Source organism: Pygocentrus nattereri, chromosome 1 (genome assembly GCF_015220715.1).
Source record: "Pygocentrus nattereri isolate fPygNat1 chromosome 1, fPygNat1.pri, whole genome shotgun sequence".
NCBI lineage: Eukaryota > Metazoa > Chordata > Actinopteri > Characiformes > Serrasalmidae > Pygocentrus > Pygocentrus nattereri.
The window spans coordinates 4,838,849-4,866,216 of record NC_051211.1 but is presented as its reverse complement, the minus strand read 5'-3'; the positions used below and the strand labels follow the sequence as shown (position 1 = coordinate 4,866,216).

General features: G+C 42.6%; 1 protein-coding gene across 2 annotated transcripts; it reads right to left on the bottom strand.

Annotated features, from left to right (window-relative positions):
• eif3eb (eukaryotic translation initiation factor 3, subunit E, b) lies at positions 1 to 26,698 on the bottom strand. 2 transcript variants are annotated; one of them, XM_017721350.2, is made up of 13 exons: positions 26,547 to 26,698; positions 25,052 to 25,169; positions 23,582 to 23,699; positions 23,446 to 23,488; positions 22,204 to 22,308; positions 21,126 to 21,251; positions 18,704 to 18,828; positions 18,257 to 18,383; positions 16,759 to 16,860; positions 13,578 to 13,687; positions 10,240 to 10,342; positions 2,562 to 2,696; positions 1 to 204 (listed from the first exon to the last, which is right to left on the bottom strand). In XM_017721350.2, the coding sequence occupies exons 1-13, from the start codon at positions 26,634 to 26,636 to the stop codon at positions 166 to 168; spliced, it is 1,341 nt and encodes a 446-aa protein (XP_017576839.1). In that variant the 5' UTR covers positions 26,637 to 26,698; the 3' UTR covers positions 1 to 165. The 2 variants fall into 2 exon arrangements, 1 of the variants encoding a protein (XP_017576839.1); XR_001858963.2 differs by lacking the exon at positions 1 to 204 and adding an exon at positions 2,938 to 3,018.
• Between the last annotated feature and the right edge of the window lie 670 nt (positions 26,699 to 27,368).

Here is a 27,368-nt window from a genome sequence, read left to right as displayed (position 1 = left end):
TCAGGACCGAATCCTTTACTGCTTTAATGGATTAAACAAAGGGTGCTTTCTAAATAACTTAATAGCAGCCACGGTAAAATGAATGAAAAGAAATAACTAAGAATGAAGCAAGAGGTTTGCGTAAAAAATAAGGTTTAAACTCTAAAAAGTCTCTCATCCACTCGCCTAATAGAAGCTGGAGTCTTGCGTCGCCCAGTTGGGGGTCTGTGAAAGAAAAGTGTTGGATGTTAGTGGGATGAATAAAGGAGATAAAACATATATTTTGGTTAAGGAAAGAAAAACTACGTGACAATAAAACGAGAGCGTTTAATTAGATATGGCTCCGGTATGAAACTCTGCATATATCGGTCACAGGCCAACGTTAACGTGAGCCGCTTCGGAATAAGTTCATTTGTAGTTTTTGTCAAATACTATACAGCAGGGGTGGGAATCTTTAGGCACCTCAGGAATCGTTTATGATTTAGAGGCTGCGATGCGATTATAAAACGACCATCGTATATTTTTTCCTAACGTCTGAGGACTCGGTAGGTCTAAAGCAAAGTATCTGTAATGATCCCTAATGTAAATGCCGAAAATCTCTTTTATTAATAAATCAAATGGAAGTGACGTGGCAAGTGACCTAAAAGGCTCTCATTCACCGAGACGCTGCTGCCACTTATCTGCGATAAAATGCGCTGTTAGGGTGAAATAAGATCCAGGGGTAATGGATGTTGATGCAGCACGTCAGAGCCGTCCTGCCCGTTTACTTTAGTGATTTTAAAACTCCGGATTTGGTCTCGTTGTAGAGAGCCGGGGCGGGGGGGTGGGGTGGTGGGGGGTCGCTGTGCCGGTAAAGTATCTTCGAGACTGGACGCTGAATCTCAGCTCCAAAGTGTGCGTGAAAGCCCTGGTTCTCAACGACTGAAAAGGAGACTTCAGGTCACATAGCAACGAAGTCTCGCCGAGCGAGTAGCTACGAAAAGACGAACATTTAGAGACGGATGGGCTTATTCGCATTTATAAGCGCAGCTGGTTTGCTGCTACGTTAAATCTGCAATGAGAGACTTTCTCTCTCTAAAACGTTGTGAAGATGAAGTCGCTTCTCTTCCGAATTTTCCCGTTCCACCTTAAATGGTGCAGCAGTTACATTCGGCGCCTCATGCAGGATTTAAGGTGGAACGGGAAAATTTGAACAAGAATCAGGAGAATAAGAAGCGACTTCAGCCTCGTGAAACAGCCGAACGCTGAGAGACATTTTACGAGGAAACTTCTAGTTTTGAGGAAAAGTTTCCCGAAGGAGACGGGAGGAAAGCGGCTATAGCTGAGCTAAAGCTTAAAGCAGAGGAAAGTAAGTCTGTGTTTACGTCTATATTTCTAGTCTATACTAGGACATCAGCACACACTGAGACACACTGTGCATTCAATGTTGTGCCTGTCAAGGTGGTTTGACTTTGTTGAAAGGACAAATAGGCTCTTCTGAACATCTGGGTCGTGACTCCTGATCTAACCTGGCTTTAACGCAGAGCCGGTCGGATTTCTCGCTCATCCAGGGGTGTTTTTGTCATGTGCCACCACAGACTGCCCGGGCGCTGCACTTACCCACTTCCAAGTTCTGCCTTTTACGTTCCATCGACATTATGTTATCAATTAAATATTTATGAATCGATTCAGAATCGTTCACGTCCGCATCGCGCTGCATCTAAGAATCGAGTTTTTCCCGCACCTCTACTAGACAGTATCACAACATAATAAACGACATATTCATTATGCGCTTTCACAGCTGAGTGATTTGGTCCCATTGTGATTTTTCTGACTAATATCGGTCACTGTGATTATTTCCTAAAGGTCCAGGCCTTTTATTTCGGCCAAAAAGACCAGAACACGCCCTGTTTCTAGACTGAGCCTTGAATCCTGAAGGTGCTAGACGGCCAGCTGGTTTAGGTTGTTGGTGTTATGAACTAAACACGGCTGAGTTTCCACACTCTGTGTTAATTAGGCGAACTCTATCCACTATGAACTTATATGACTTCTATTTCATATAAAAACGTGCTAAAAACTGAGCTATAATTAAAATTGCAGCTCACGTGACCCAAAACGTGCGCTATTAAATTTTCAACATAGAAATGATTCATCGTTTGTACTATGTTGCAGTTGTTTTTAACAAATGGCTTAATGAATATATCATTACTGGAGGAGCCTGTTAGCTGTCTGCCAAGTTGGCTGATTGAAAATACTTTTAAGTAGAATTTAGTAAAGAAGCAGCAAAAAGTTTCCCTGTCATTCTACACAACTGTACTGTAAGTTGTTTTTCTATTCTTTATTATTTTTTCTTTATTAAAAAAAAAAAAAAAAAAAAAAAAAAAAAAAAACCACCTGTTGGTTTGTTTAAGTCACGTTAGCCACGTATTCACTCCTGTAGAGTGTTTGAGCAGCGGAGCATCGTAGCCTATTTTTAGATGCCCTATTTTTAATTGCTCAGTCATTTTAAGGGGAAAACGGATCTGTACTGGACTGCGAATATCGGTATTAGAAATAGAAATAATTCACTGAGCTGCTTCACACAATTCAGCCAAATGCTGTACCTCATTCCTGTTACTGTGGCTAAGTTTCTTCTCGATGTTCATGGCGAGCATCTGGCTGCGGAAGGAAAGGCTCTTGGTCTTCTCAATGACCTGTTGGTATGGCGACACAGCATTGTTGCCCATCACTACGTGGCCCTGCAGAGACACAGTCACAATCAGAGTCTGCCAAACACATCACAACTCATCAAAGAACGGCCAGGCAGAAGAGAGCACGGCTGGCATGAATCTAGCAGAACACCAGAGCAACCCAAACTGAGCCCGGAGCGTAAATCACAACAAGCACCCAGAACTGCAGATTAATGCCAAGATGCAGCTACATAAAACACCACAGTGCTGCCAAAGTGAAATTTAAAGCTGATTATGAACAAGAACTCACTCTGAATTTAATCATCCAGGATTTAAAGTCGAGCATCAACATCCAGAGCTCTACTCACGAAATGCGGCCGACACCGAAGGCCTGTTTCACAGAGAACATTCGATTTAGACAGGGTTCCTGACTCTTCGCTACACAAAATCTGACGGTCGTTAACTCATTTTACTATACTTCTCTGTCAGACACTCAAGCTAAGGTTAATGCATATTAGAGGGAAACATTTGGGAAGAACAGTCAGTCATGTATAACTGGGCCAGTCATGACCATGAACTTTTAGCTGATTAATTACCATATAAATATTCATCAATTAAACATCAATTAAACTAACTTTACTCTCTACCGCCCTCTAAAGGCGTCATTAACAAACATCAATTAAACTAACTTTACTCTCTACCGCCCTCTAAAGGCGTCATTAACAAACATCAATTAAACTAACTTTACTCTCTACCGCCCTCTAAAGGCGTCAATAACAAACATCAATTAAACTAACTTCACTCTCTACCGCCCTCTAAAGGCGTCAATAACAAACATCAATTAAACTAACTTTACTCTCTACCGCCCTCTAAAGGCGTCAATAACAAACATCAATTAAACTAACTTTACTCTCTACCGCCCTCTAAAGGCGTCAGTAACAAACATCAATTAAACTAACTTTACTCTCTACCGCCCTCTAAAGGCGTCAATAACAAACATCAACTAAAAAAACTTCACTCTCTACCGCCCTCTAAAGGCGTCAATAACAAACATCAATTAAACTAACTTTACTCTCTACCGCCCTCTAAAGGCGTCAATAACAAACATCAATTAAACTAACCTTACTCTCTACCGCCCTCTTTACGCACTACCGCCATCAGTAACAAACATCAATTAAACTAACTTTACTCTCTACCGCCCTCTAAAGGCGTCAATAACAAACATCAATTAAACTAACTTCACTCTCTACCGCCCTCTAAAGGCGTCAATAACAAACATCAATTAAACTAACTTTACTCTCTACCGCCCTCTAAAGGCGTCAATAACAAACATCAATTAAACTAACTTTACTCTCTACCGCCCTCTAAAGGCGTCAATAACAAACATCAATTAAACTAACTTCACTCTCTACCGCCCTCTAAAGGCGTCAATAACAAACATCAATTAAACTAACTTTACTCTCTACCGCCCTCTAAAGGCGTCAATAACAAACATCAATTAAACTAACTTTACTCTCTACCGCCCTCTAAAGGCGTCAATAACAAACATCAATTAAACTAACTTTACTCTCTACCGCCCTCTAAAGGCGTCAATAACAAACATCAATTAAACTAACTTTACTCTCTACCGCCCTCTAAAGGCGTCAATAACAAACATCAATTAAACTAACTTCACTCTCTACCGCCCTCTAAAGGCGTCAATAACAAACATCAATTAAACTAACTTCACTCTCTACCGCCCTCTAAAGGCGTCAATAACAAACATCAATTAAACTAACTTCACTCTCTACCGCCCTCTAAAGGCGTCATTAACAAACATCAATTAAACTAACTTTACTCTCTACCGCCCTCTAAAGGCGTCAATAACAAACATCAATTAAACTAACTTTACTCTCTACCGCCCTCTAAAGGCGTCATTAACAAACATCAATTAAACTAACTTTACTCTCTACCGCCCTCTAAAGGCGTCATTAACAAACATCAATTAAACTAACTTTACTCTCTACCGCCCTCTAAAGGCGTCAATAACAAACATCAATTAAACTAACTTCACTCTCTACCGCCCTCTAAAGGCGTCAATAACAAACATCAATTAAACTAACTTCACTCTCTACCGCCCTCTAAAGGCGTCATTAACAAACATCAATTAAACTAACTTTACTCTCTACCGCCCTCTAAAGGCGTCAATAACAAACATCAATTAAACTAACTTTACTCTCTACCGCCCTCTAAAGGCGTCATTAACAAACATCAATTAAACTAACTTTACTCTCTACCGCCCTCTAAAGGCGTCAATAACAAACATCAATTAAACTAACTTCACTCTCTACCGCCCTCTAAAGGCGTCAATAACAAACATCAATTAAACTAACTTTACTCTCTACCGCCCTCTAAAGGCGTCAATAACAAACATCAATTAAACTAACTTTACTCTCTACCGCCCTCTAAAGGCGTCAATAACAAACATCAATTAAACTAACTTTACTCTCTACCGCCCTCTAAAGGCGTCATTAACAAACATCAATTAAACTAACTTTACTCTCTACCGCCCTCTAAAGGCGTCATTAACAAACATCAATTAAACTAACTTTACTCTCTACCGCCCTCTAAAGGCGTCAATAACAAACATCAATTAAACTAACTTTACTCTCTACCGCCCTCTAAAGGCGTCAATAACAAACATCAATTAAACTAACTTTACTCTCTACCGCCCTCTAAAGGCGTCAATAACAAACATCAATTAAACTAACTTTACTCTCTACCGCCCTCTAAAGGCGTCAATAACAAACATCAATTAAACTAACTTTACTCTCTACCGCCCTCTAAAGGCGTCAATAACAAACATCAATTAAACTAACTTTACTCTCTACCGCCCTCTAAAGGCGTCATTAACAAACATCAATTAAACTAACTTTACTCTCTACCGCCCTCTAAAGGCGTCAATAACAAACATCAATTAAACTAACTTCACTCTCTACCGCCCTCTAAAGGCGTCAATAACAAACATCAATTAAACTAACTTCACTCTCTACCGCCCTCTAAAGGCGTCAGTAACAAACATCAATTAAACTAACTTTACTCTCTACCGCCCTCTAAAGGCGTCATTAACAAACATCAATTAAACTAACTTTACTCTCTACCGCCCTCTAAAGGCGTCAATAACAAACATCAATTAAACTAACTTTACTCTCTACCGCCCTCTAAAGGCGTCATTAACAAACATCAATTAAACTAACTTTACTCTCTACCGCCCTCTAAAGGCGTCATTAACAAACATCAATTAAACTAACTTTACTCTCTACCGCCCTCTAAAGGCGTCAATAACAAACATCAATTAAACTAACTTTACTCTCTACCGCCCTCTAAAGGCGTCAATAACAAACATCAATTAAACTAACTTCACTCTCTACCGCCCTCTAAAGGCGTCAATAACAAACATCAATTAAACTAACTTCACTCTCTACCGCCCTCTAAAGGCGTCAATAACAAACATCAATTAAACTAACTTTACTCTCTACCGCCCTCTAAAGGCGTCATTAACATCAATTAAACTAACTTCACTCTCTACCGCCCTCTAAAGGCGTCAATAACAAACATCAATTAAACTAACTTCACTCTCTACCGCCCTCTAAAGGCGTCAATAACAAACATCAATTAAACTAACTTTACTCTCTACCGCCCTCTAAAGGCGTCATTAACATCAATTAAACTAACTTCACTCTCTACCGCCCTCTAAAGGCGTCAATAACAAACATCAATTAAACTAACTTCACTCTCTACCGCCCTCTAAAGGCGTCAATAACAAACATCAATTAAACTAACTTCACTCTCTACCGCCCTCTAAAGGCGTCATTAACATCAATTAAACTAACTTCACTCTCTACCGCCCTCTAAAGGCGTCAATAACAAACATCAATTAAACTAACTTCACTCTCTACCGCCCTCTAAAGGCGTCAATAACAAACATCAATTAAACTAACTTCACTCTCTACCGCCCTCTAAAGGCGTCAATAACAAACATCAATTAAACTAACTTTACTCTCTACCGCCCTCTAAAGGCGTCAGTAACAAACATCAATTAAACTAACTTCACTCTCTACCGCCCTCTAAAGGCGTCAATAACAAACATCAATTAAACTAACTTCACTCTCTACCGCCCTCTAAAGGCGTCATTAACAAACATCAATTAAACTAACTTTACTCTCTACCGCCCTCTAAAGGCGTCATTAACAAACATCAATTAAACTAACTTTACTCTCTACCGCCCTCTAAAGGCGTCATTAACAAACATCAATTAAACTAACTTTACTCTCTACCGCCCTCTAAAGGCGTCATTAACAAACATCAATTAAACTAACTTTACTCTCTACCGCCCTCTAAAGGCGTCATTAACAAACATCAATTAAACTAACTTTACTCTCTACCGCCCTCTAAAGGCGTCATTAACAAACATCAATTAAACTAACTTTACTCTCTACCGCCCTCTAAAGGCGTCAATAACAAACATCAATTAAACTAACTTTACTCTCTACCGCCCTCTAAAGGCGTCATTAACAAACATCAATTAAACTAACTTCACTCTCTACCGCCCTCTAAAGGCGTCATTAACAAACATCAATTAAACTAACTTCACTCTCTACCGCCCTCTAAAGGCGTCATTAACAAACATCAATTAAACTAACTTCACTCTCTACCGCCCTCTAAAGGCGTCATTAACAAACATCAATTAAACTAACTTCACTCTCTACCGCCCTCTAAAGGCGTCAATAACAAACATCAATTAAACTAACTTCACTCTCTACCGCCCTCTAAAGGCGTCAATAACAAACATCAATTAAACTAACTTCACTCTCTACCGCCCTCTAAAGGCGTCAATAACAAACATCAATTAAACTAACTTCACTCTCTACCGCCCTCTAAAGGCGTCATTAACAAACATCAATTAAACTAACTTCACTCTCTACCGCCCTCTAAAGGCGTCATTAACAAACATCAATTAAACTAACTTTACTCTCTACCGCCCTCTAAAGGCGTCATTAACAAACATCAATTAAACTAACTTTACTCTCTACCGCCCTCTAAAGGCGTCATTAACAAACATCAATTAAACTAACTTCACTCTCTACCGCCCTCTAAAGGCGTCATTAACAAACATCAATTAAACTAACTTTACTCTCTACCGCCCTCTAAAGGCGTCATTAACAAACATCAATTAAACTAACTTTACTCTCTACCGCCCTCTAAAGGCGTCATTAACAAACATCAATTAAACTAACTTCACTCTCTACCGCCCTCTAAAGGCGTCAATAACAAACATCAATTAAACTAACTTTACTCTCTACCGCCCTCTAAAGGCGTCAATAACAAACATCAATTAAACTAACTTCACTCTCTACCGCCCTCTAAAGGCGTCAATAACAAACATCAATTAAACTAACTTCACTCTCTACCGCCCTCTAAAGGCGTCAATAACAAACATCAATTAAACTAACTTTACTCTCTACCGCCCTCTAAAGGCGTCAATAACAAACATCAATTAAACTAACTTCACTCTCTACCGCCCTCTAAAGGCGTCAATAACAAACATCAATTAAACTAACTTCACTCTCTACCGCCCTCTAAAGGCGTCATTAACAAACATCAATTAAACTAACTTCACTCTCTACCGCCCTCTAAAGGCGTCATTAACAAACATCAATTAAACTAACTTTACTCTCTACCGCCCTCTAAAGGCGTCATTAACAAACATCAATTAAACTAACTTTACTCTCTACCGCCCTCTAAAGGCGTCATTAACAAACATCAATTAAACTAACTTCACTCTCTACCGCCCTCTAAAGGCGTCATTAACAAACATCAATTAAACTAACTTTACTCTCTACCGCCCTCTAAAGGCGTCATTAACAAACATCAATTAAACTAACTTTACTCTCTACCGCCCTCTAAAGGCGTCATTAACAAACATCAATTAAACTAACTTCACTCTCTACCGCCCTCTAAAGGCGTCAATAACAAACATCAATTAAACTAACTTTACTCTCTACCGCCCTCTAAAGGCGTCAATAACAAACATCAATTAAACTAACTTCACTCTCTACCGCCCTCTAAAGGCGTCAATAACAAACATCAATTAAACTAACTTCACTCTCTACCGCCCTCTAAAGGCGTCAATAACAAACATCAATTAAACTAACTTTACTCTCTACCGCCCTCTAAAGGCGTCATTAACAAACATCAATTAAACTAACTTTACTCTCTACCGCCCTCTAAAGGCGTCATTAACAAACATCAATTAAACTAACTTCACTCTCTACCGCCCTCTAAAGGCGTCATTAACAAACATCAATTAAACTAACTTTACTCTCTACCGCCCTCTAAAGGCGTCATTAACAAACATCAATTAAACTAACTTTACTCTCTACCGCCCTCTAAAGGCGTCATTAACAAACATCAATTAAACTAACTTTACTCTCTACCGCCCTCTAAAGGCGTCAATAACAAACATCAATTAAACTAACTTTACTCTCTACCGCCCTCTAAAGGCGTCAATAACAAACTCCCTGGTTTGGTGGGTTTGGATTCTTCAGATATCATTACTTTTCTACTTGCTTTTATTTATGCATTTGCCTCAACAGATGAAAATGAACCCACTTCACACTGTTTGTTAGGACGCACAACATACTGTGAAAGCTTAAAGAAAAGCTCAGCTTAAATCACTGCAATTAGGCAATAAGACTGACAGGTCTGTGTATAACAGGAGGAATCAAACAGCCAAGTTTTCAAAGAAAAAGAAAAAGAAACCTTACTACATAAATACACCTATAATAGCGAAAGCAACACTGCCCCCACGGCCATAGTGTTCGTTTTTTGGCTTTGGTGGTAATATTTGCTTTATATTCTGGGAATCTGTGTGGCCCAGTTGGTTTCCTCCACAAAAAGACTCCAAAAGCAGAGGGATCCACCTCCATCCGAACACTGTTCCTGCATTCATTAAAATTTAAAACATTTAATATGTCAAGTGATACTTTTCATAATCCCACAACCGGGGAAATTCCACCTCTGCGTTTAACCCATCCGTGAAGTGGAACACCACATACACACTAGTGAACACACACACTAGGGGGCAGTGAGCACACTTGCCCTGAGCGGTGGGCAGCCCTATCCACAGTGCCCGGGGAGCAGTTGGGGGTTAGGTGTCTTGCTCAAGGACACCTCAGTCATGGACTGTCGGCCCTGGGGATCGAACGGGCGACCTTCCGGTCACAGGGTCAGCTCCCCTAACCACCAGCCCACGACTGCCCCCCTAATATGACAGATCTTTCAACTTTCAGCAAAATTCATAGCTCAAGGCTGCAATGCCTCCTTTACTTTCAGCTGCTGTTCAACACTTGTAAGCATCTGGGGATCTTACCAGGAAGCTGAAAGGGTTTAATGCTATGCACATCCTCTAGAACATTAGCTAATCATAAATGATGTCTCCCGTAAGAGGCGAAAGGGCCCAGACGCAACGAGGAAAGTCTAATGCTTCATCAGCCTCGTCAGTGGACCCGCTGGCATGACTACAAACGCCATGCGGCGGCACTAATGCGAAACTGAAGGAGCTTTCTCTCACCAGTTTGGAGTCGATTTTTGCGTCCAGCCTGGCGTTGCGGATCAGGTTGACTATCCATCGCTCTGCCTCCTCGGGAGTCATATTCAGCTTATCCGCCAACATACTGCAGAAGAAAGAACAGCAGAAGAGAACATCAGGACACAGCTGCATGCATCAAATAGTCTACTTAATGTTAACATGACTTGGTGTGAAAATACTACAGAGCCCACTGATGCAGCCTGGCAATACAAAGAGTTTGGGATGATAATATTAAATATTCAATTATTAAAAGATTCAAAACCGTAAAAGCTTTTTAAACAACACCATTTTCTGGACCACCTTCTGAAGTTTCACGTTCCTCAAGCCAAGTTCAACACCAACAGCATACAGGAGCCAGCTCTGCACGGCTTACGAGACTCCGATTCCTAATAGGCCTGGGCAATAATCCACGATCAAAATGATGGATTACATATTAGAACTAACTGCTCTAGGGTAAAATCAAGGTTAAAGTGATTAAGAGACCCTTATTAGTCCCACAGTTTCACCTGCGCATTTAACCCATCCGTGAAGTGAAACACCACACGCACACTAGGGGGCAGTGAGCACACTTGCCCGGAGCGGTGGGCAGCCCAATCCGCAGCGCCTGAGGAGCAGTTGGGGGTTAGGTGTCTTGCTCAAGGGCACCTCAGTCATGTGCTGTCGGCTCTGGGGATCGAACCGGCGACCTTCCGGTCACGAGGATGGATCCCTAACCTCCGGATCATGACTGCACCCTAAATCCCATTTCACCTTCGCCTCTACCACTTAGCCCTTATCCCCGTTTTGTGCGTTCGCATCTAGGGGTGGGGTGTCGCGTTTTTTGTTGAGATAGAGAGGTAGGGTGAAGTATGAGGGCTACATCGCGCTCCAAATGGGGGTTTTTCAGAGACTCCAAACAGAGTTATGAGGAAAAAAAGAAAATCCGGCAAGGTGGAGCACAAGAGACCAAAGAAACCCACAAATGTGAGAATTTTCTCCATTAAAAAGTTACGATAACCATCGAATGATCTTAGTTTAATGTTGTTTCAGTGTAAAATGGTCTTTTTCTTCATAACAAGCATAAAAAAATTAAAAAAAAACGCTAACAGCATGCCAATGGCTCAGATGACGCTGGAGACTGGGGTTCAATCTCCCGCCTGGGCAGGCACCCTACACTATACCAATAAGAGTCCTTGGGCAAGACTCCTAACACCACCTTCACCTACCCATGTTAAAAATGATAAAACTAAGTCGCTGTAGATATGAGCGTCTGCCAAATGCCGTAAATGTAACTGCTGCACCATTTAAGGAGAATATTTACATTTACATTTACGGCATTTGGCTGACGCTCTTATCCAGAGCGACTTACAATTAGATTATTTTACTTAGGTAGGCAAAGGTGGTGTTAGGAGTCTTGCCCAAGGACTCTTATGGGTGTAGTGTAGGGTGCTTGCTCTTTTTTTGGGGGGGATTGAACCCCAGTCTACAGCGTAGTAGGCAGAGGTGTTAACCACTACACCAACCAACCAATATCTGACTTCAGCTTCATATCACTGAAGAATTAGTGGTGGGTGATAATAAATAATTGCCCCCTCTCTGAAGGCGTATGATCCCTAAATGTAACTAAAGCCCAGCAGTGAGGAGCTGAACTAACCCTAACCCTCTGCTGTCCCTGCAGACGAGCAGGGTCGCCTACAGAGCGGCGCCGGTAGCCGTTAATGAATTTCACCCATTCCGTAGGGCAAGATTTCAACCACTGCCCCTTGTAACTCCAAGTTCCAAGGGGTTAAGGTGACACTTGAAAACAAGGGATAGGGGTAAAGAGAAGAAACGGGATTGGGCCCAAGTCTCTAACCTGGCTATTTTGCAGTGATTCACAATGAAGGTAGTTCAAGTTTCAAAACGTCATCATTTATGCTGCTCCCTGCACTCAAGCGAAGCTCAACGTAAAGACAAGCTGTACAGTAGAGAGAATTAATAGCCAGCTTCTTTTCACATCTCTCTCTCTGACCACTGGGGCAAGAACCCACACACTGATCCTCAGTTTTCAGGCATGATTAACAAGCTTTAGCTACGTTCACATTACAAGCCTCATTGCTTAAATCTGATTTTTTGCTCAAATCCGATCTCTCTGACAGGATTACTCACACTGGTTTAGGTAAGTGACTCAAATCTATCATTAATGTGATGAACCGGCTCCTGAAATGACCCGCAGGCGCACATCCTACTCAGTGACGTCAGTGTCATCAGCACAAACTAACGAGTAGAACGAGCTTCGCTGAGAAGATCATTAACTCTGATCAGCTCTCAGCTTCAATATTAGAGCCAGAGGAAGGAGAAAAAGGTGAGATGAGCTGCTTTTCCACCGTTTACAGGCTTTAACGTCTGTCTGGTTCTGTTGCCATGGTAACGCTGAATGATGGTGCAGGACATGCACATGAATTCCGATCTGAGCGTCACATTAAGGACACACGGCCACGAATCGGATACGTATCCGATCTAGGACCGCATATGAAAGCGGCTCGGGTCGGATTTGAAGAGATCAGATTTGCGTCCACACAGCCCTGAAAACACCACATCTGAGTCACATTGGGGCAAAAAATCAGATTTGTGCCCCTTCAACCTGGTAATGTGAACGCAGCCTTTGTGAATTAATCCTCTTTAGTTCCCACTCAATTCTGACCCTTATTAGTCCCACAACGGGGAACTTTCACCTCCGCAATCTAATCGACCCGTGCAGTGAAACACCACATACACACTAGTGAATACACACACACACACTACAGTCAGTACAGCTTAGAACACATCGTTTCAGTGGATTATGGTTCAGTTATGTTCCCTGACTAAAGGTGCGGAGATGGACCCCTGAGGGAACCACCCCAGTGACAAGAGGGGAACTGCCCCAGTGACAGTTCGAACGCTGATCTTTTTCCCTAAAACTACTGGAGCCTTTTGAATTTTTGTCCACATGAAATTCTAATCAGAGTTAATACCTTCTGAAAAGTGGTACTGGTGGCAATTTTTTTCCACTCATATCAGTCGGGCTCTGGGAAATACAGCGAATTGCCACTGGAGCACTGATATGGAAATGCAGTGACAAAGCAGAAGCAATATGGTTCGGATAAAAGAACTCAAAGAGGACCATTGTGATCTTTTTTGTTTTGCCTCAATCTTTTACCGCTCCCAAAATACACCCCGTTGTGCCGTGTACGCGCTGTCGGCAGGCCTGGCTGAAATCCCATTGATCTTGGCAGCTCAGTGCTTTCACGCCAGGCTAACCTCGATTTACAGCGCTAAGAGGATTAGGATGCTACGCTATCAGTGTGCTCCCGAGACGCTACCTGATGCTGATGCACTGATGAATCCGACAGAACGTCTCGAAAATGAACAGCCGAGCGTTCTCAATGAAATCCTCCAGACAAGCCACCAGGAAAAAGTCATTCACCAGTACCTAGAAAACATGCAAAAATAATCACCCCCGCGGAGCATTAATACGAGGACAGGGCTGCATGCAGCAGTAGCCAGGAAAATAAGCAGGCAAGGCAGCAGCATAACATCATTAGACCTTTATCAGTTATTTAATGTTTTGTGCACTTGCTGTAAACAAGCCCCTAAAAGCAGGTCGATGCACGAACAACTCCAGATTTATGATAGACGAGTTTGTGAACTCAGCTTTGAGGCAGATATCACCGTAGGCATAACAACAGGACAGCACTGTCACATGAGCAATCACTGCACGCCTCCAATTTCGGCAGCCTTTCTCAGAACAGAAAGGGTTTGAGTGATGGAATGCAGATCCTGGAAGCTACACATGCAGCCGTCTGTTGCTGTGGAGGGAATTATGAAGGGAATGTTTAATGGAATCCATTCTTCCATCTACCTGTGCAATGTTTTCTGTGCCACTGGCTGCCACGCGACTCTAATACATTATAGATGCAGCCCATGCTTAACAGCTGGCAAGGTGTTCTTTTCATTAAATGCTGCTCCTTTTAATCCAAGTATAGTCTGATGTTCCATTTTTACTTCAGCTGTCCACAGCACTTGTTTCCAAAAATCTTTTGCCTAGTTAAGACGCTGACTTTTGTGATGAGGCTGTAGGACAGGTTTCCTTCTGATGACTCTTCCATGAAGATCATGTTTATGCAAGCGACTCTTCATAGCAGATCAGTCCAACGTCATTCCTGGGTCAGCTCAACCTTCCTGCAGGTCTGCCTGGCCTTTCTGGCTGCATGCAAGCAGTTCTGCCACGGAAGTCTTCATTTTCCAGATCTTGATCCAACTTCCACAGTTCCCTTCAACTGCCAGAGGAAGTGGAGAAATGGTAGTTTTGGGTGACACTTTGTCAGGGATCCTTTTTAAAAGGAAGCAAAGACTTAACATGTCAAAAACATGAGACGGTTAGGCTTTAGGTTTTGGGTTGAGTTTAGGGTTAGGTGTAGGGCCAGGGTGAGGGTAAGGATTAGGTTGTGGGTTGAGGTTAGGGTTAGGTGTAGGGCCAGGGTGAGGGTAAGGATTAGGTTGTGGGTTGAGGTTAGGGTTAGGTGTAGGGCCAGGGTGAGGGTAAGGATTAGGTTGTGGGTTGAGGTTAGGGTTAGGTGTAGGGCTAGGGTGAGGGTAAGGATTAGGTTGTGGGTTGAGGTTAGGGTTAGGTGTAGGGCCAGGGTGAGGGTAAGGATTAGGTTGTGGGTTGAGGTTAGGGTTAGGTGTAGGGCTAGGGTGAGGGTAAGGATTAGGTTGTGGGTTGAGGTTAGGGTTAGGTGTAGGGCCAGGGTGAGGGTAAGGATTAGGTTGTGGGTTGAGGTTAGGGTTAGGTGTAGGGCCAAGGTGAGGGTAAGGATTAGGTTGTGGGTTGAGGTTAGGGTTAGGTGTAGGGCCAGGGTGAGGGTAAGGATTAGGTTCTGGGTTGAGGTTAGGGTTAGGTGTAGGGCCAGGGTGAGGGTAAGGATTAGGTTGTGGGTTGAGGTTAGGGTTAGGTGTAGGGCCAGGGTGAGGGTAAGGATTAGGTTGTGGGATGAGGTTAGGGTTAGGTGTAGGGCCAGGGTGAGGGTAAGGATTAGGTTGTGGGTTGAGGTTAGGGTTAGGTGTAGGGCCAGGGTGAGGGTAAGGATTAGGTTGTGGGTTGAGGTTAGGGTTAGGTGTAGGGCCAGGGTGAGGGTAAGGATTAGGTTGTGGGTTGAGGTTAGGGTTAGGTGTAGGGCCAGGGTGAGGGTAAGGATTAGGTTGTGGGTTGAGGTTAGGGTTAGGTGTAGGGCCAGGGTGAGGGTAAGGATTAGGTTCTGGGTTGAGGTTGGTAAGGTTAGGTTTTGCGCAATATGTTACTTCCATTAACAAAACATCTACTTAATGTATCACAGAACATCTACAAGATATTTACATATTTATATATTTATCCATCCATCCATCCATTTTCTAAGCCACTTCTCCCGGCAGGGTTGCGGGGGGTGCTTGAGCCTATCCCAGCAGTCACTGGGCGGAAGGCAGGACATGGCAGGGCTTTATATATTTATATTTATTCAATATATTCAAATACTTCATCACTGCAGCTTCACTGATACTCTATAGCAGAATTACTATTTTTTAAATTAATCCAATATGAAGTAACCATGCATTACAACTGTATGAGTCACCATAAAAGCAGAACTTAAACTAAATAAAAATATACATCATAAGCTATACGTCCTCTATGCTTCTCAATACACTCTCACATGATTGTTTGTCCAATGTGATGATGCAGACTATTTGTCCCAATTAGCATTTTTAAAAAGGGAATTTGCCAACTCTGTTCATGACGTTACTCTGCATTTGGATCATTTTGGACATTATGGCCACTGAGGTATGATGGGCTATTTCAAAGCTATACGTAGGAGAAATGAACTGATTCAGAAATAGTACATTCCTGCGTACGTGTGGACATTTCCCTGCAAAAGTCAAAGCACCGCAGAAAAGTTCTGCCCTATCGCTCATTGGCCAGATCTTCTTGAGTCACACTATGGCAGAGCATCCGCTTCCTTCACAGACTCAGAAACAGTGACCTGTACAGCTGCAATAAAACACACAAAACAACCTCCAGACTTCAGGTGAACCTTCATCAGTTTCTCAAGGCCACAGAGTCCGTTTGCTGAAAAGTTGCAGCAAGAGTGAAGCAAGGTTAATAGAAGGTTTGGTTTTTCATGCCTATTTCTTCCTTTCTGAAGCATCCCTGAGGCCCAGCTGTGGAGTTGAGAGTAAAGGCTGCCTGCTGGAGACCTGAGCGCTGACAGCGGTGGTGCTTTGAAACCGCCCTTTGAGAAAAAGCAGTAAATTACACGAGACGGGGATTTGCGGTGGATGAATGGACCCCCAGCTCAAAGCAACAGGATACATTAAGAGCTTTAGCCAGCGGCTGCTTCCAACCAACACGACGATTCAAAGCGAGCGCGAGGATGACAGGCCTGGAAGATAGAAAATCTGCCTCTCTTTTTAACCACACAGACACTCGTGCGCTCGCAGTCTCTCGGTAGGTGGGGAGGGGGGGGGCCTTACCGATTCACACTCCCTCAGTTTCTTCTGCGCGCTGTCAAAGTCGAAGTTAACGTACAGGCACTCCACAAACTCGGTGATGGGATCCTTGTATGTGTAAGACTCCTGGGGCAGGAAAAATAAATAAATAAATAAATAAATAAATAAAACACAATCCAACATAAATCCTCAAATAATGTGACAGCTAGCATGACATTTTAAGGATAGCTCACCAGTAGCTACCTCCTCTCATCGCTACATTTCAGGCCCAAAAGTTATAAAGAGGAATAGGTAGTGAGAAACGGTCTGCGGCAAGTATTTACCAGGTGTTTTCACGTATAATTGCTGAACATCTTTTATGAGCCTCCACTGCTAATGTTAATAAGCGAACTAATGCAGTGTATGCAGAGGTGAAGTTGATGTGATGCGCAGGTATATTCCTCATACACCCTGTGAGACCAGCAAGCTTAACTATCACATTACTGCTGTAAAATGCGCTGTGATGCATGTCTCTCCCTGTTGTTATAATAGTGTGTAAAGTGTAGACGGAAAAGTGTTGGACTTGCACCGAAACTCAATATTAAACCTCTGTGGCGGTGAAGTTCTCCCTCCCGTCTCGTAAAGCTGGCTGATGAACTGAAAACAAACCATTATGTTTTCTAAAAATTAGACCCTGGCTAAACCTTGCCCCCAAATACCAATCGTCTAGTCAGCCCTTAGCATCGGTAAAGGGTTCTTTGAGTGTCATAACAGAAGCACTCTTGCATCCCTAAAGAACGGTGTGTGAAAGAGAGATTTATGCATGTGAAGAACCTGTTAAAGCAGACGGAAGCTGACAGCATTGTGCCAATCAACCTGGACCATTTATATGTCAGAAAACAGTGTCTGCGCCTTTAAGATGGACAACAGCAAACTTCTCATAATCTTTGATTTCTTTTAATGTATAGATCGTGTTCAGACCACTACAACATTGTAAATGCGTAAAGTCATAGTGCCAACTGTTACAACAAACCTGCATCACTATAAGGAGCTTTTTAAGGAATTACATACAGTTGTATGCAAATGTAGAACTATAGCCCTGGTATAATGTGACATCTTTTGCTGCAAAATTTCAGTGCACAATTTCTACTTATTTGATACTTACATACTTGTATATATGTGTGTGTGTGTGTGTGTGTGTGTGTGTGTGTAATATATATATAAACTCACTTGTGAATTCAATTGTGCAGAACATGTGCGCTTATTTTCTAATTTCATTGTTTCAACAAAACCTGCAGTTTGACTAGGGTGCCCAAATATCTGCACCCAACTATATACATGTCTTCATATAGTGAGCCTATACTGAAAAGGCTGCTAATTGTTTTTTAGCCATAAAGTGTACAAAAAACAGCTTGTAGTTCTGATGCAAGCTATCAGTATTTCATTATTTAGATTTTGCTTGATTTGATAGAGAAATTTGTCACTTTTTCACGTCCATATTCTGCAGCCCTGCTGTGGTACATGTGGTTGTTCTGTACAGTACCTGTTGGATGACTTTGACCAGGTCTTTGAGGACCTGCCGGCGCTTCCTCACGTCTTTATTAGTGATGACCGCTGTGGTTAGGTAGCGGAGGATGTGCGGGCACATGGTCTGAATAGCGTTCAGATACCTGCGAAAACGGAGCCCTCGGTTACTTTTACACGACACAGAAGTTCACAACAGAGCCTCAAACGCAGCTTATTTCATTAATCACTGGCCTGGTGCAGGATTTCTGCGCTGCAGCTGTGCCGAACACGTTTGCCTGAATGTTAAAACGTTAAATCTGCCCACAGTGCTGAAACTGGGTCTAACAATGCTGGCTTCTTATCCAGTCACGCTAACATGCACCGCTGCCTCTTGTGTTTCAGCGCTTTCCAAAACGAAGGAGGTCCTCGTTAAAAGGCGCGGATTCTGTCTGATTCCAAAGCGCGCCGCTCCAGCTGCACTCACTGGGGCTGGTAGAGGAAAAGCTCGATGATGTTGTCTCTGCCTTTGGGGTGATTGAAGAACACGAACAGAGACCAGTGAATGAGCCACGTCCTCTGCTGCAGCGACTGGAGAGGGGAACTCACTGACTGAGAGGGGAGGGAAAAAGAGGAGTAATGTCACACGTTCCTAAACAGAGCACAGCAAGAGTTCTTTAGCTTTAATATGGAACCGAAGAACAATTAAGCCAGCATTACACTTCAAACAAAAAAAAACACACAGGGCCCACACCACACATTGTTTTGGCCAGTTTTAACCCCAATTTGCCTCTTGCAAGAAACTGTTTTTTCAGGTCGGGAGTGTGGATGATCTGGTGGTGAGAGAGGAGCATAGAGAATCTTTAGCTCTCCGATGGAACTCTGATAATATCGGAGGGTCTCTCATCCCTTCAAACGTTTGATATTTATGACTCAAAACGTTGGGAAGGTTGCAGCGTGGGAAGGTCAGAGATTTACTCAATGAGTAATTCGAACAAGATTAGGATTAAGAGACCCTTATTAGTCCCACAACGGGGAAATTTCACCTCCGCATTTAAAACATCCGTGCAGTGAAACACCACATACACACTAGTGAGCACACACACACTAGAGGGCAGTGAGCACACTTGCCCAGAGCGGTGGGCAGCCCAATCCGCAGCACCCGGGGAGCAGTTGGGGGTTAGGTGTCTTACTCAAGGGCACTTCAGTCACGTGCTGTCGGCTCTGGGGATCGAACCGGCGACCTTCCGGTCATGAGGCTGGTTCCCTGACCTCCAGCCCAGGACTGCCCCCCAACAACAGCTAGAAATTTGGAGAAAAAGGTGAAGGGATCTGCATGAACACCGTCTGAACAGCTGAACGGAGACAAAGAAGCTGCACGTAAAATGGGCAGATAAGAGCCGATATGATGTTTATAATGTTGATCCAGGTCAGATCAGGTCACCGTCTTTACAGTTTCAGCTCAGCTGCCAGTCTGGAGTGAAATATTTCTCCAGCTCTACTGCGATATCAGCATTTCTCAGCCCCATATTAATCCACAGTTTGCACTTTTGCTGCACATAAAAGCACAGACAGATCCAGTAAGTTCAGTTTTACTTGTGACGTGGGTTCTAAGGAGTTCTTATTCACAGCCCAAACTCGTTACGCGCGTTAAACTGACATGAAGCTTGTGATGCTCTCCGTTTTAGGAATCTGTTAATATTTTAAAAGTCGTGCTGTGAACGCCCCGCCTTGGGACACGGTGTCTGGTGATGGTTCGGCTTTGTTTAGTTTTCATCGTTTGATGTGTATTACTGGCTTTACACATACAAGACAACACTATGGCTTTCACGACAGACAGGTGGAGGTCACTGAAACTACACTAGTGTGAGTAAAAGTTCCTGATGATACTTTAACACTATTCCACTGAGTTTGATCGGCATAATTCTGATTTATTTTTAACGCACAACAATATAACAACTCGAGGAGATATTTATAATAAAAAATACAGCACTGCGTGAAAGTCTCAGGCACCCAAGACACATTTTCAAAATCTATTTGTGTAGTTTGTGTTTATTTGCTGAGAAAAGTGTTAATATTTGAATAAACAACATTTATAGAAAATTAATTTATATATATATATATATATATATATATATATATATATATATATATATATATATATATATAAAAAATAATAAACAGTGATGTTCTGGATGTGAGTGTGTTTGTTTACCCATCTCCAAGCCGCTCCTCCTCGAGGAAGCCCAGTATTATATGTAGTTATAAAGCAGCTCCTGGTTTGACCAATCAGTGCTCAGTAAATTGAGCTCATGATGTCATTGATGATATTAACGAGTCTCTGTGGCGGCTGTGAAGGTGTCGAGGAAAAATATGGACCCGAGAAATTCTTGTTACTTTTTACTGTTTTTCTGTTTATTTGAATTATGAATACGACTTTATTCTAATGTATATTGTGATAAACTCACTGCTGAGGTCCACTGTTCAAAAATTTGCTCAGATGCCTAAAACTCTCTCACAGTACTGTATATAACCAATAACATCAAAAACACCATAGCCTACTTTTCTCTCTGGTTTTCTGACTTTGAAAATAGCCAGATAATTTAATTCTGGCCCAAAATAAGGAGCATATACTTCACCTCAAAGTTACAACAAGCATTTATAATCAACTATAACACTAGAAAATCAGTTGAATCAACAGTTGAATCATCCTCTTCAGATAAAATGCATCAATGATTCCTTTGGGGCCAAATCGCCAAAGGTCGGTCAATATTAGGCGCGAATATCTGCCAATGATGCACCCCTATATGTGGACCTCTAAAACACATAATCCAGCATGAATACTTAATGTCCTGGTAAAGCCAAAGACACTGAGGTTAAAAATGCCTTATGAAGAGTTTTGGACTTGCATTGTTGTCGATGGTCTCTCTGAGACGAGTGAGGTCCTCCATGGCTGCTTCCCAGTTCTGCATGAGGATCTCGGAGGCCAGTTTCCCCCACAGTGAGCTCAGAGCGTTCCTGTCTGTGGAAGGAACCTGGCAGAAAGGAGGGAGACCAGCATTAATTCCAACCCTCCAACAGACGTTGTGGCTTGTTTATCAGACACTGGGTGGCAGACCCTGAACAAGTTAGCGGTACACAACATGAACAGCAGCGGCGTTCGTTCATTTGATGTTTGTTATTAAAGCCTTTAGAGGGCGGCAGTGAGTAACTGTTTATTTCAGCTTGAGCTGGTTCTGCTGTCAGTTTGGAGCTGTAGGGATGGAGCAGTACAACATATTACATAATATAATGTATAGCAAAGCTGCCTTTGAGCTAAAATGAGTGATTGGGATGCTATGAAATATTGCACATATTATTTAATGACATCTAATATAATTGGAATGTACATGTTCAGCCAGTACTTACTTTGCCTGTATCTGGACACTAAATACTGCCTCAAATATTAAATTATATTGCAGTATATTTCTTTTTGTATATATGCCCTATAGATAGGGGTTTTTTCCCCCGTATATTCGCTGCTGTCGGAAGAAAACCAAACTTTGTATCTCCAAAATAGTAACTTTACAGGAGAAGGAAAAAACAGAGTTCACTTTCAATGCAAGTCAATGGAACCAGAATTTTTCCCATGTCATTTTGGGTCATTTCTTTTAGGCCACTCATCATAAAATTTACAAACAATGTAAAGAGTAACAGACACTTTCAAATTATGTCAAAAACTGAAAAACGCCAAAAACGGAGATACAAGGTTTTCTTCCGACAGCAACGCTATATTCTTCTTTTTATATTGGATCACCGTTGTTATTATCATAACTGTCCTTTGTGTCCTTGTGAACGCCACTGGCTGCTAAATTTCCTTCGGGATCAATAAAGTCTCTATCTACAAATTCTAATCGTCCCATATTTACAACCTTATTCATCACTGCAGGCTTCCAATGTGAGAAACTGAAGAGAAAGAGAATTCACTCCCAAGACAAAGAAACTCACCAACACACGGAAAAAGTAGAGATATTCAGCGGCACCAGAGTAGTTCCCACACTCGTACTGGAACTTCGCATAGCGGTAAAGAGTGTCCAAGTACTCCTGTCGGAACTGTGGGTCAGAACACAGAAACAGCCACACTTTAGACACGGTCCCTTCATTTAGAGCTACAGCCCAGATCAAAACCAGCACCAGACTACTAATCTGACTTAAAACTGTGAAGTGAGTGCCCTGAAGTCTTGAAGTCCTGCTCCATTCATTACGTACGTACTAAAGACACCTGCACATTTGTCAAAAGCTCAGTGAGCCCCTCTGAACCCCTTCGCCGACTAAAGCCTCACTCGTTCAATGCAGTCGCTGAGCATCTTAAATACAGGACGCGTGGAATGTGGACAAAACGAAACCCATCCATCCATTTTCTAAGCCGCTTCTCCGTCAGGGTGCTGGAGCCTATCCCAGCGGTCATCGGATGGAAGGCAGGATACATCCTGGACAGGCCGCCAGTCCATCGCAGGGCAGACAGACACAGACAGTCACTCACACCTAGGGGCAGTTTAGCACGTCCAGTTGGCCTGACTGCATGTCTTTGGACTGTGGGAGGAAACCGGAGAACCCGGAGGAAACCCACGCAGACACGGGGAGAACATGCAAACTCCACACAGAGAGGATCCCGGTCGCCCGGCCGGGGAATCGAACCCAGGCCCTCCTCACTGTGAGGCGACAGCGCTACCCACCGCGCCACCGTGCCGCCGACAAAACGAAACGTTTATCAAATATCAGAAGGCTTACAAGATCATTCGCACCTTTAACGGCTTCCGTTTGATTTTCCGTCCTGTAAATTCGCCTCAAATTGTCAGATTTCGTATTTTATTGTATTGTATTGTGTTTTGTAGTTTACTTTATTGTTGAATGCACTGTGTATTGTAGTTTATTGTATTGCACTGCATGGCACTGAGTTCAGTGTTCAACTCCGTTTCTCTCTGTATCTACAGTGACTGTGTTTCTAGCAGTATCTGAGCTCAGGACCGTCTCTCTCTCTCTAAACTACAGGTAACCAGCAAAGATACTTTCTCTAGACAGACAAAGCCCTGATTGTAAGTCACTCTGGATAAGAGCGTCTGCTAAATGCTGCAAATGTAAATGTAAATTTTGTCCAACGGTGCAAATCAGGGCCAAAATTGGGCTAAACTGTGAAACTGAAAATGATAAAGAGGTGAGAAAAGGTGGGATTATATTATAGCAACTTACATTATGTTTATCTGCCAAGTAATCAAACAGCATCCTCCCATCCCTTTAAACAGAAAACACACCAACTTCTTATTAGACATGTGGCCATAAGAAAGACTCTGCACACTTAATCAGTGAGAAACGACTTCTTGCCAACCTTGTAGACTGCATCTGCCTGGTGGTCTCTGGGTCTTCAAACATCTTGACGATGGGCTCCGTCTCCGCCTGAAGCTGCTTCAGCTGGGCCACTACTGTGGTCCTCTTCTCTCTCAGCGCTGCAGGAGCAGAGCAGTCAGGAACAAGAACAACAATCAGCTCTGGACAAAATACACAAATCAGGTGCTTGAGTTAAAGTCGAGACCCCCAAGGTAAATTTTACTCCAGTAAAAGTAGAAGTTCCTCCCTTTAGACCTCCACTTGAGTAAAAGTACTAAAGTATTTACCTTCAAATGTACTTAAGTATAAAGTAAAAGTACTAAAAGAGTAATTCTGGCTCTGATCTGGTCCTGTTATCATTTTTATAACCAGACTGGCTTCATGAACTCATTTCAGGTGAAAGTCCTCCAGCGTCTCTCTTGGTAAACCAGTCTTTTAATAGAACATCATTAATTAGTGACGCTGACGTCTATTAAAATGATCAGAAGCACAAAACACTGAAGGTAAAGTTTCCATCAGGGAGAACCGAGTGGCTCTGAAATCACTTTTTACACACAAGCAAAGTTTCAGTTTCAGATTTATTTACAACTTAGTTCCAAGTTTAAGTTGAATAAAAACTGGCTTTAAACTCAGGATCACAGATGAGCTCCTTTACTATGTTGATCTGTAGGCGTCTGTTCATAAACATAAACCAGCCCAAACTCATTTACTATAAAATGAAATGGTGTTTGTAGAAATTCAGAAAAAAGCCGCGTCAGTCTCGACTGCATATGTGGACATATTTCTATATTGAGCTCTATTTACACAAAGTTAGGTTAGTTCATCATTTATGTTGAACAGACTCTCCCAAAGTTTTACGCTGCTGCGCTGACGTTGAACCGCGTGCTGCACTGGGTCGGTATGACCAACAGGTCAAAACCAGCTCTAAACAAAGTGACCGCTGGGCCCTGATTGGTGCTCTGGCTTTGCGCTTCTTTCGTTTTGACATGTTACGTTTTTATACACACAGAAACCAAAAGGAACGACAGATTTCTCAAAATGTAGGAGGAAAAAGTCGGATATTAGACTCTGAAATGTAGTGGAGTGAAAGGAAAAAGTCGCCCAGAACGGAGAAACTTCAGTACAGATACACCAAAAATACTAAAGTACAGAAACTAATTACATTTACTCAGTTACTCAGTTACTCAGTTACTGTCCACCACTGATAACAGTGCAGCATGCATGGGCTTCTGCTCGAAAGCTCATTACATATGAGACACTGCATAACCTGTAATAAGTGCCTTTATAGCAACTGCGCAGTTTGTTGATTTACCTTCCACAGACCCAGACTGGTTAACCGTGACTGTTTACAGTTTATAGACACACAGAAGCGAAATGATGGCTTCACTTTTCAGTCTGATTGATGCCAGTAAGTGCTAACAGGAGAGAAACAGACACCATGTCATAACTCGGTGAACAGGGACACACTTACAGTGCGGAATCTCCTTCTCGAGGTAGAGACTCTTATACACGTCCATGGCGAAGTCCACCATGTTCGTGTCACTGAGGAGGTCCAGCTTCCCTTGGAGCAGCTCTTTCTCATTGTAGATCTAAAGGCACAGTTCAGAGATTTCCACAAACCGACTCACAATTCCGTCATTAAAAGAGGTGGATTAGTGCATCGTCACTGTTGGGACAAAACCTCGGGTCTCCATTTCTGGCCTTTGCATACTGTGTAAGTGTCATGATGAATGGACCAAAACAAACGGACCAAAACGACTCGGAAAGACGTCTGGTTCCATTGACTTACATTAAAAGTAAAGTAGGCTTTTTCCTTCTCCTGTAAAGTTACCATTTCGGAGATACGAGGTTTTCTTCTGACAACAGCGACATGGATATGTGCCTATATGTGTAAATTCTGTGTGGATGTGTGTAAGTAACCACATATGTAAATAGACAGATAGACATAGAGAGAGATAGAAAAGTATAAAGAGAAAACACCAACTCCACCTAAAAACAACTAAACAGACCTACAAAATTAGCTCTAAATCACTTTAAATAATAATAAAATAAATAACTTTTTTTTAAACATTAACTTCCATTATAAGCTAAATGATACCATTTCCTTTCTCAACAAAAGTTGTTTTGGACATACGAGGTTTGATTCTGACAACAAAAACCAAGATTTTATAAAGACCTGACTCGTCTCTAAAAGTCTACTCATTCAGCTTAGTGAGCCACTGAATATTCATGATCCATCTCTGCTTCCTTAAAAGCATTTGTCTTTCGGAATAATTATTTGCATATGGATCATACTTACAGCCAACGCACAGGCAGAACAAATGCATATGCATAGACGAGCGTTTATACGGGACCTCATCAGTCTCCGAGGGAGCGCGCGTTACTCGGCTACGTGACTACATGAATATTCATGACGCAGTCGGCCTCCTCAAGTTTATTTGACTTCGCGCAGCGTCTCGTTTGCCATTCGTATGAATATTCAAATCTGTACTACGCTAAATGTACAACTAAAACCCACATGCTCCGCTCAAAGGATTAAATCTAACATTAAATCAGGTGAATGAGGATAATACGTGTGAAAGCCAAACGTTCGCGAAGCGTGTTTAAAAACAAGCTGATGAGATGAGATGAGATGAGGACGCCGGCTGCCTCATGAATATTCATATCGGAGCCAGCGTTCACGATATTTCTGAATATCTAACGACGGCGTAACAAATTTAAAAAAAGGCAAATCTGCTCAAACGGGCAGCAAATATAAGAGAATGATTTGGTTAAATGAGTTTATTAGGTTAATCAGGTTAATCAGGTCTTTACCGGTTCGCAGCGGCGGCTATCTGCCGTTAGCCTTCACGGGGCTAACTCGCTAGCCGGCGGCTAAACACGGGTCAGTCCACGCGGGAAATACGGCTTTACAAAAAAGATGAACATGCCGCTCATCATCTTTTCTCTACCAGCGTCTTCCTCACCTCCTTCACGGAGAGGAACTCCAGCAGCGGGAAAACCAGATGCCGGTCTAGGAAATGCGCTATCCTGGTCGTCAGGTCGTACTCCGCCATTGTTGACAGACAAAATGACTGAAAAAACTTTATTGAGATCCCCGGATGCGGACAGTACGGAGCCCCGGTGGTAGCATCCTGTATGAATAAAATTACTGCATGGCCACGACTTAGTAAGGCGTGGGAACGATATGATTAAGGCGTGGTTAAGGGTCTTAACGAGATCCTTATGCGTGGCTCGTTCCCACGCCTTACTAAGTCATGGCTGCGACTTAATCATCTCGTTCCCACGCCTTACTACATCGTTACCCCACATTAGGATCTCGTTACAACGCCTTACTAAGTCGTGGCTGCAACTTAATCATCTCATTCCCACGCCTTACTAAGTCCTGGCCACGCATTAGGATCTCGTTCCCACACATAAATAGTGCATGGCCACGACTTAGAAAAGCATGGGAGCAAGATGATTAAGTAGGAGCCACACCTTAGTAAAGTGTGGGGAACAAGATCCTAGCGATTGGCCACGACTTAGTAAGCCGTGATCTCGTTCCCACGCCTTACTAAGTCGTGGCCACGCATTAGGATCTCGTTCCCACATGTTAATAATGTGTGGCCACGCATTATTTTTATTGATACTGGGTGTCACCAGCGGGGCTCTGTAGGGACAGCGGTGCGCATGAGAAGAGGCTACTGGCAGAGCTTCTTCTGTTCCGCTATAAGGGGGATAAGGGTGGGGAAGGGGGATAAGGGTGGGGAAGGGGGATAAGGGTGGGGAAGGGGGGTGGGTTTTCG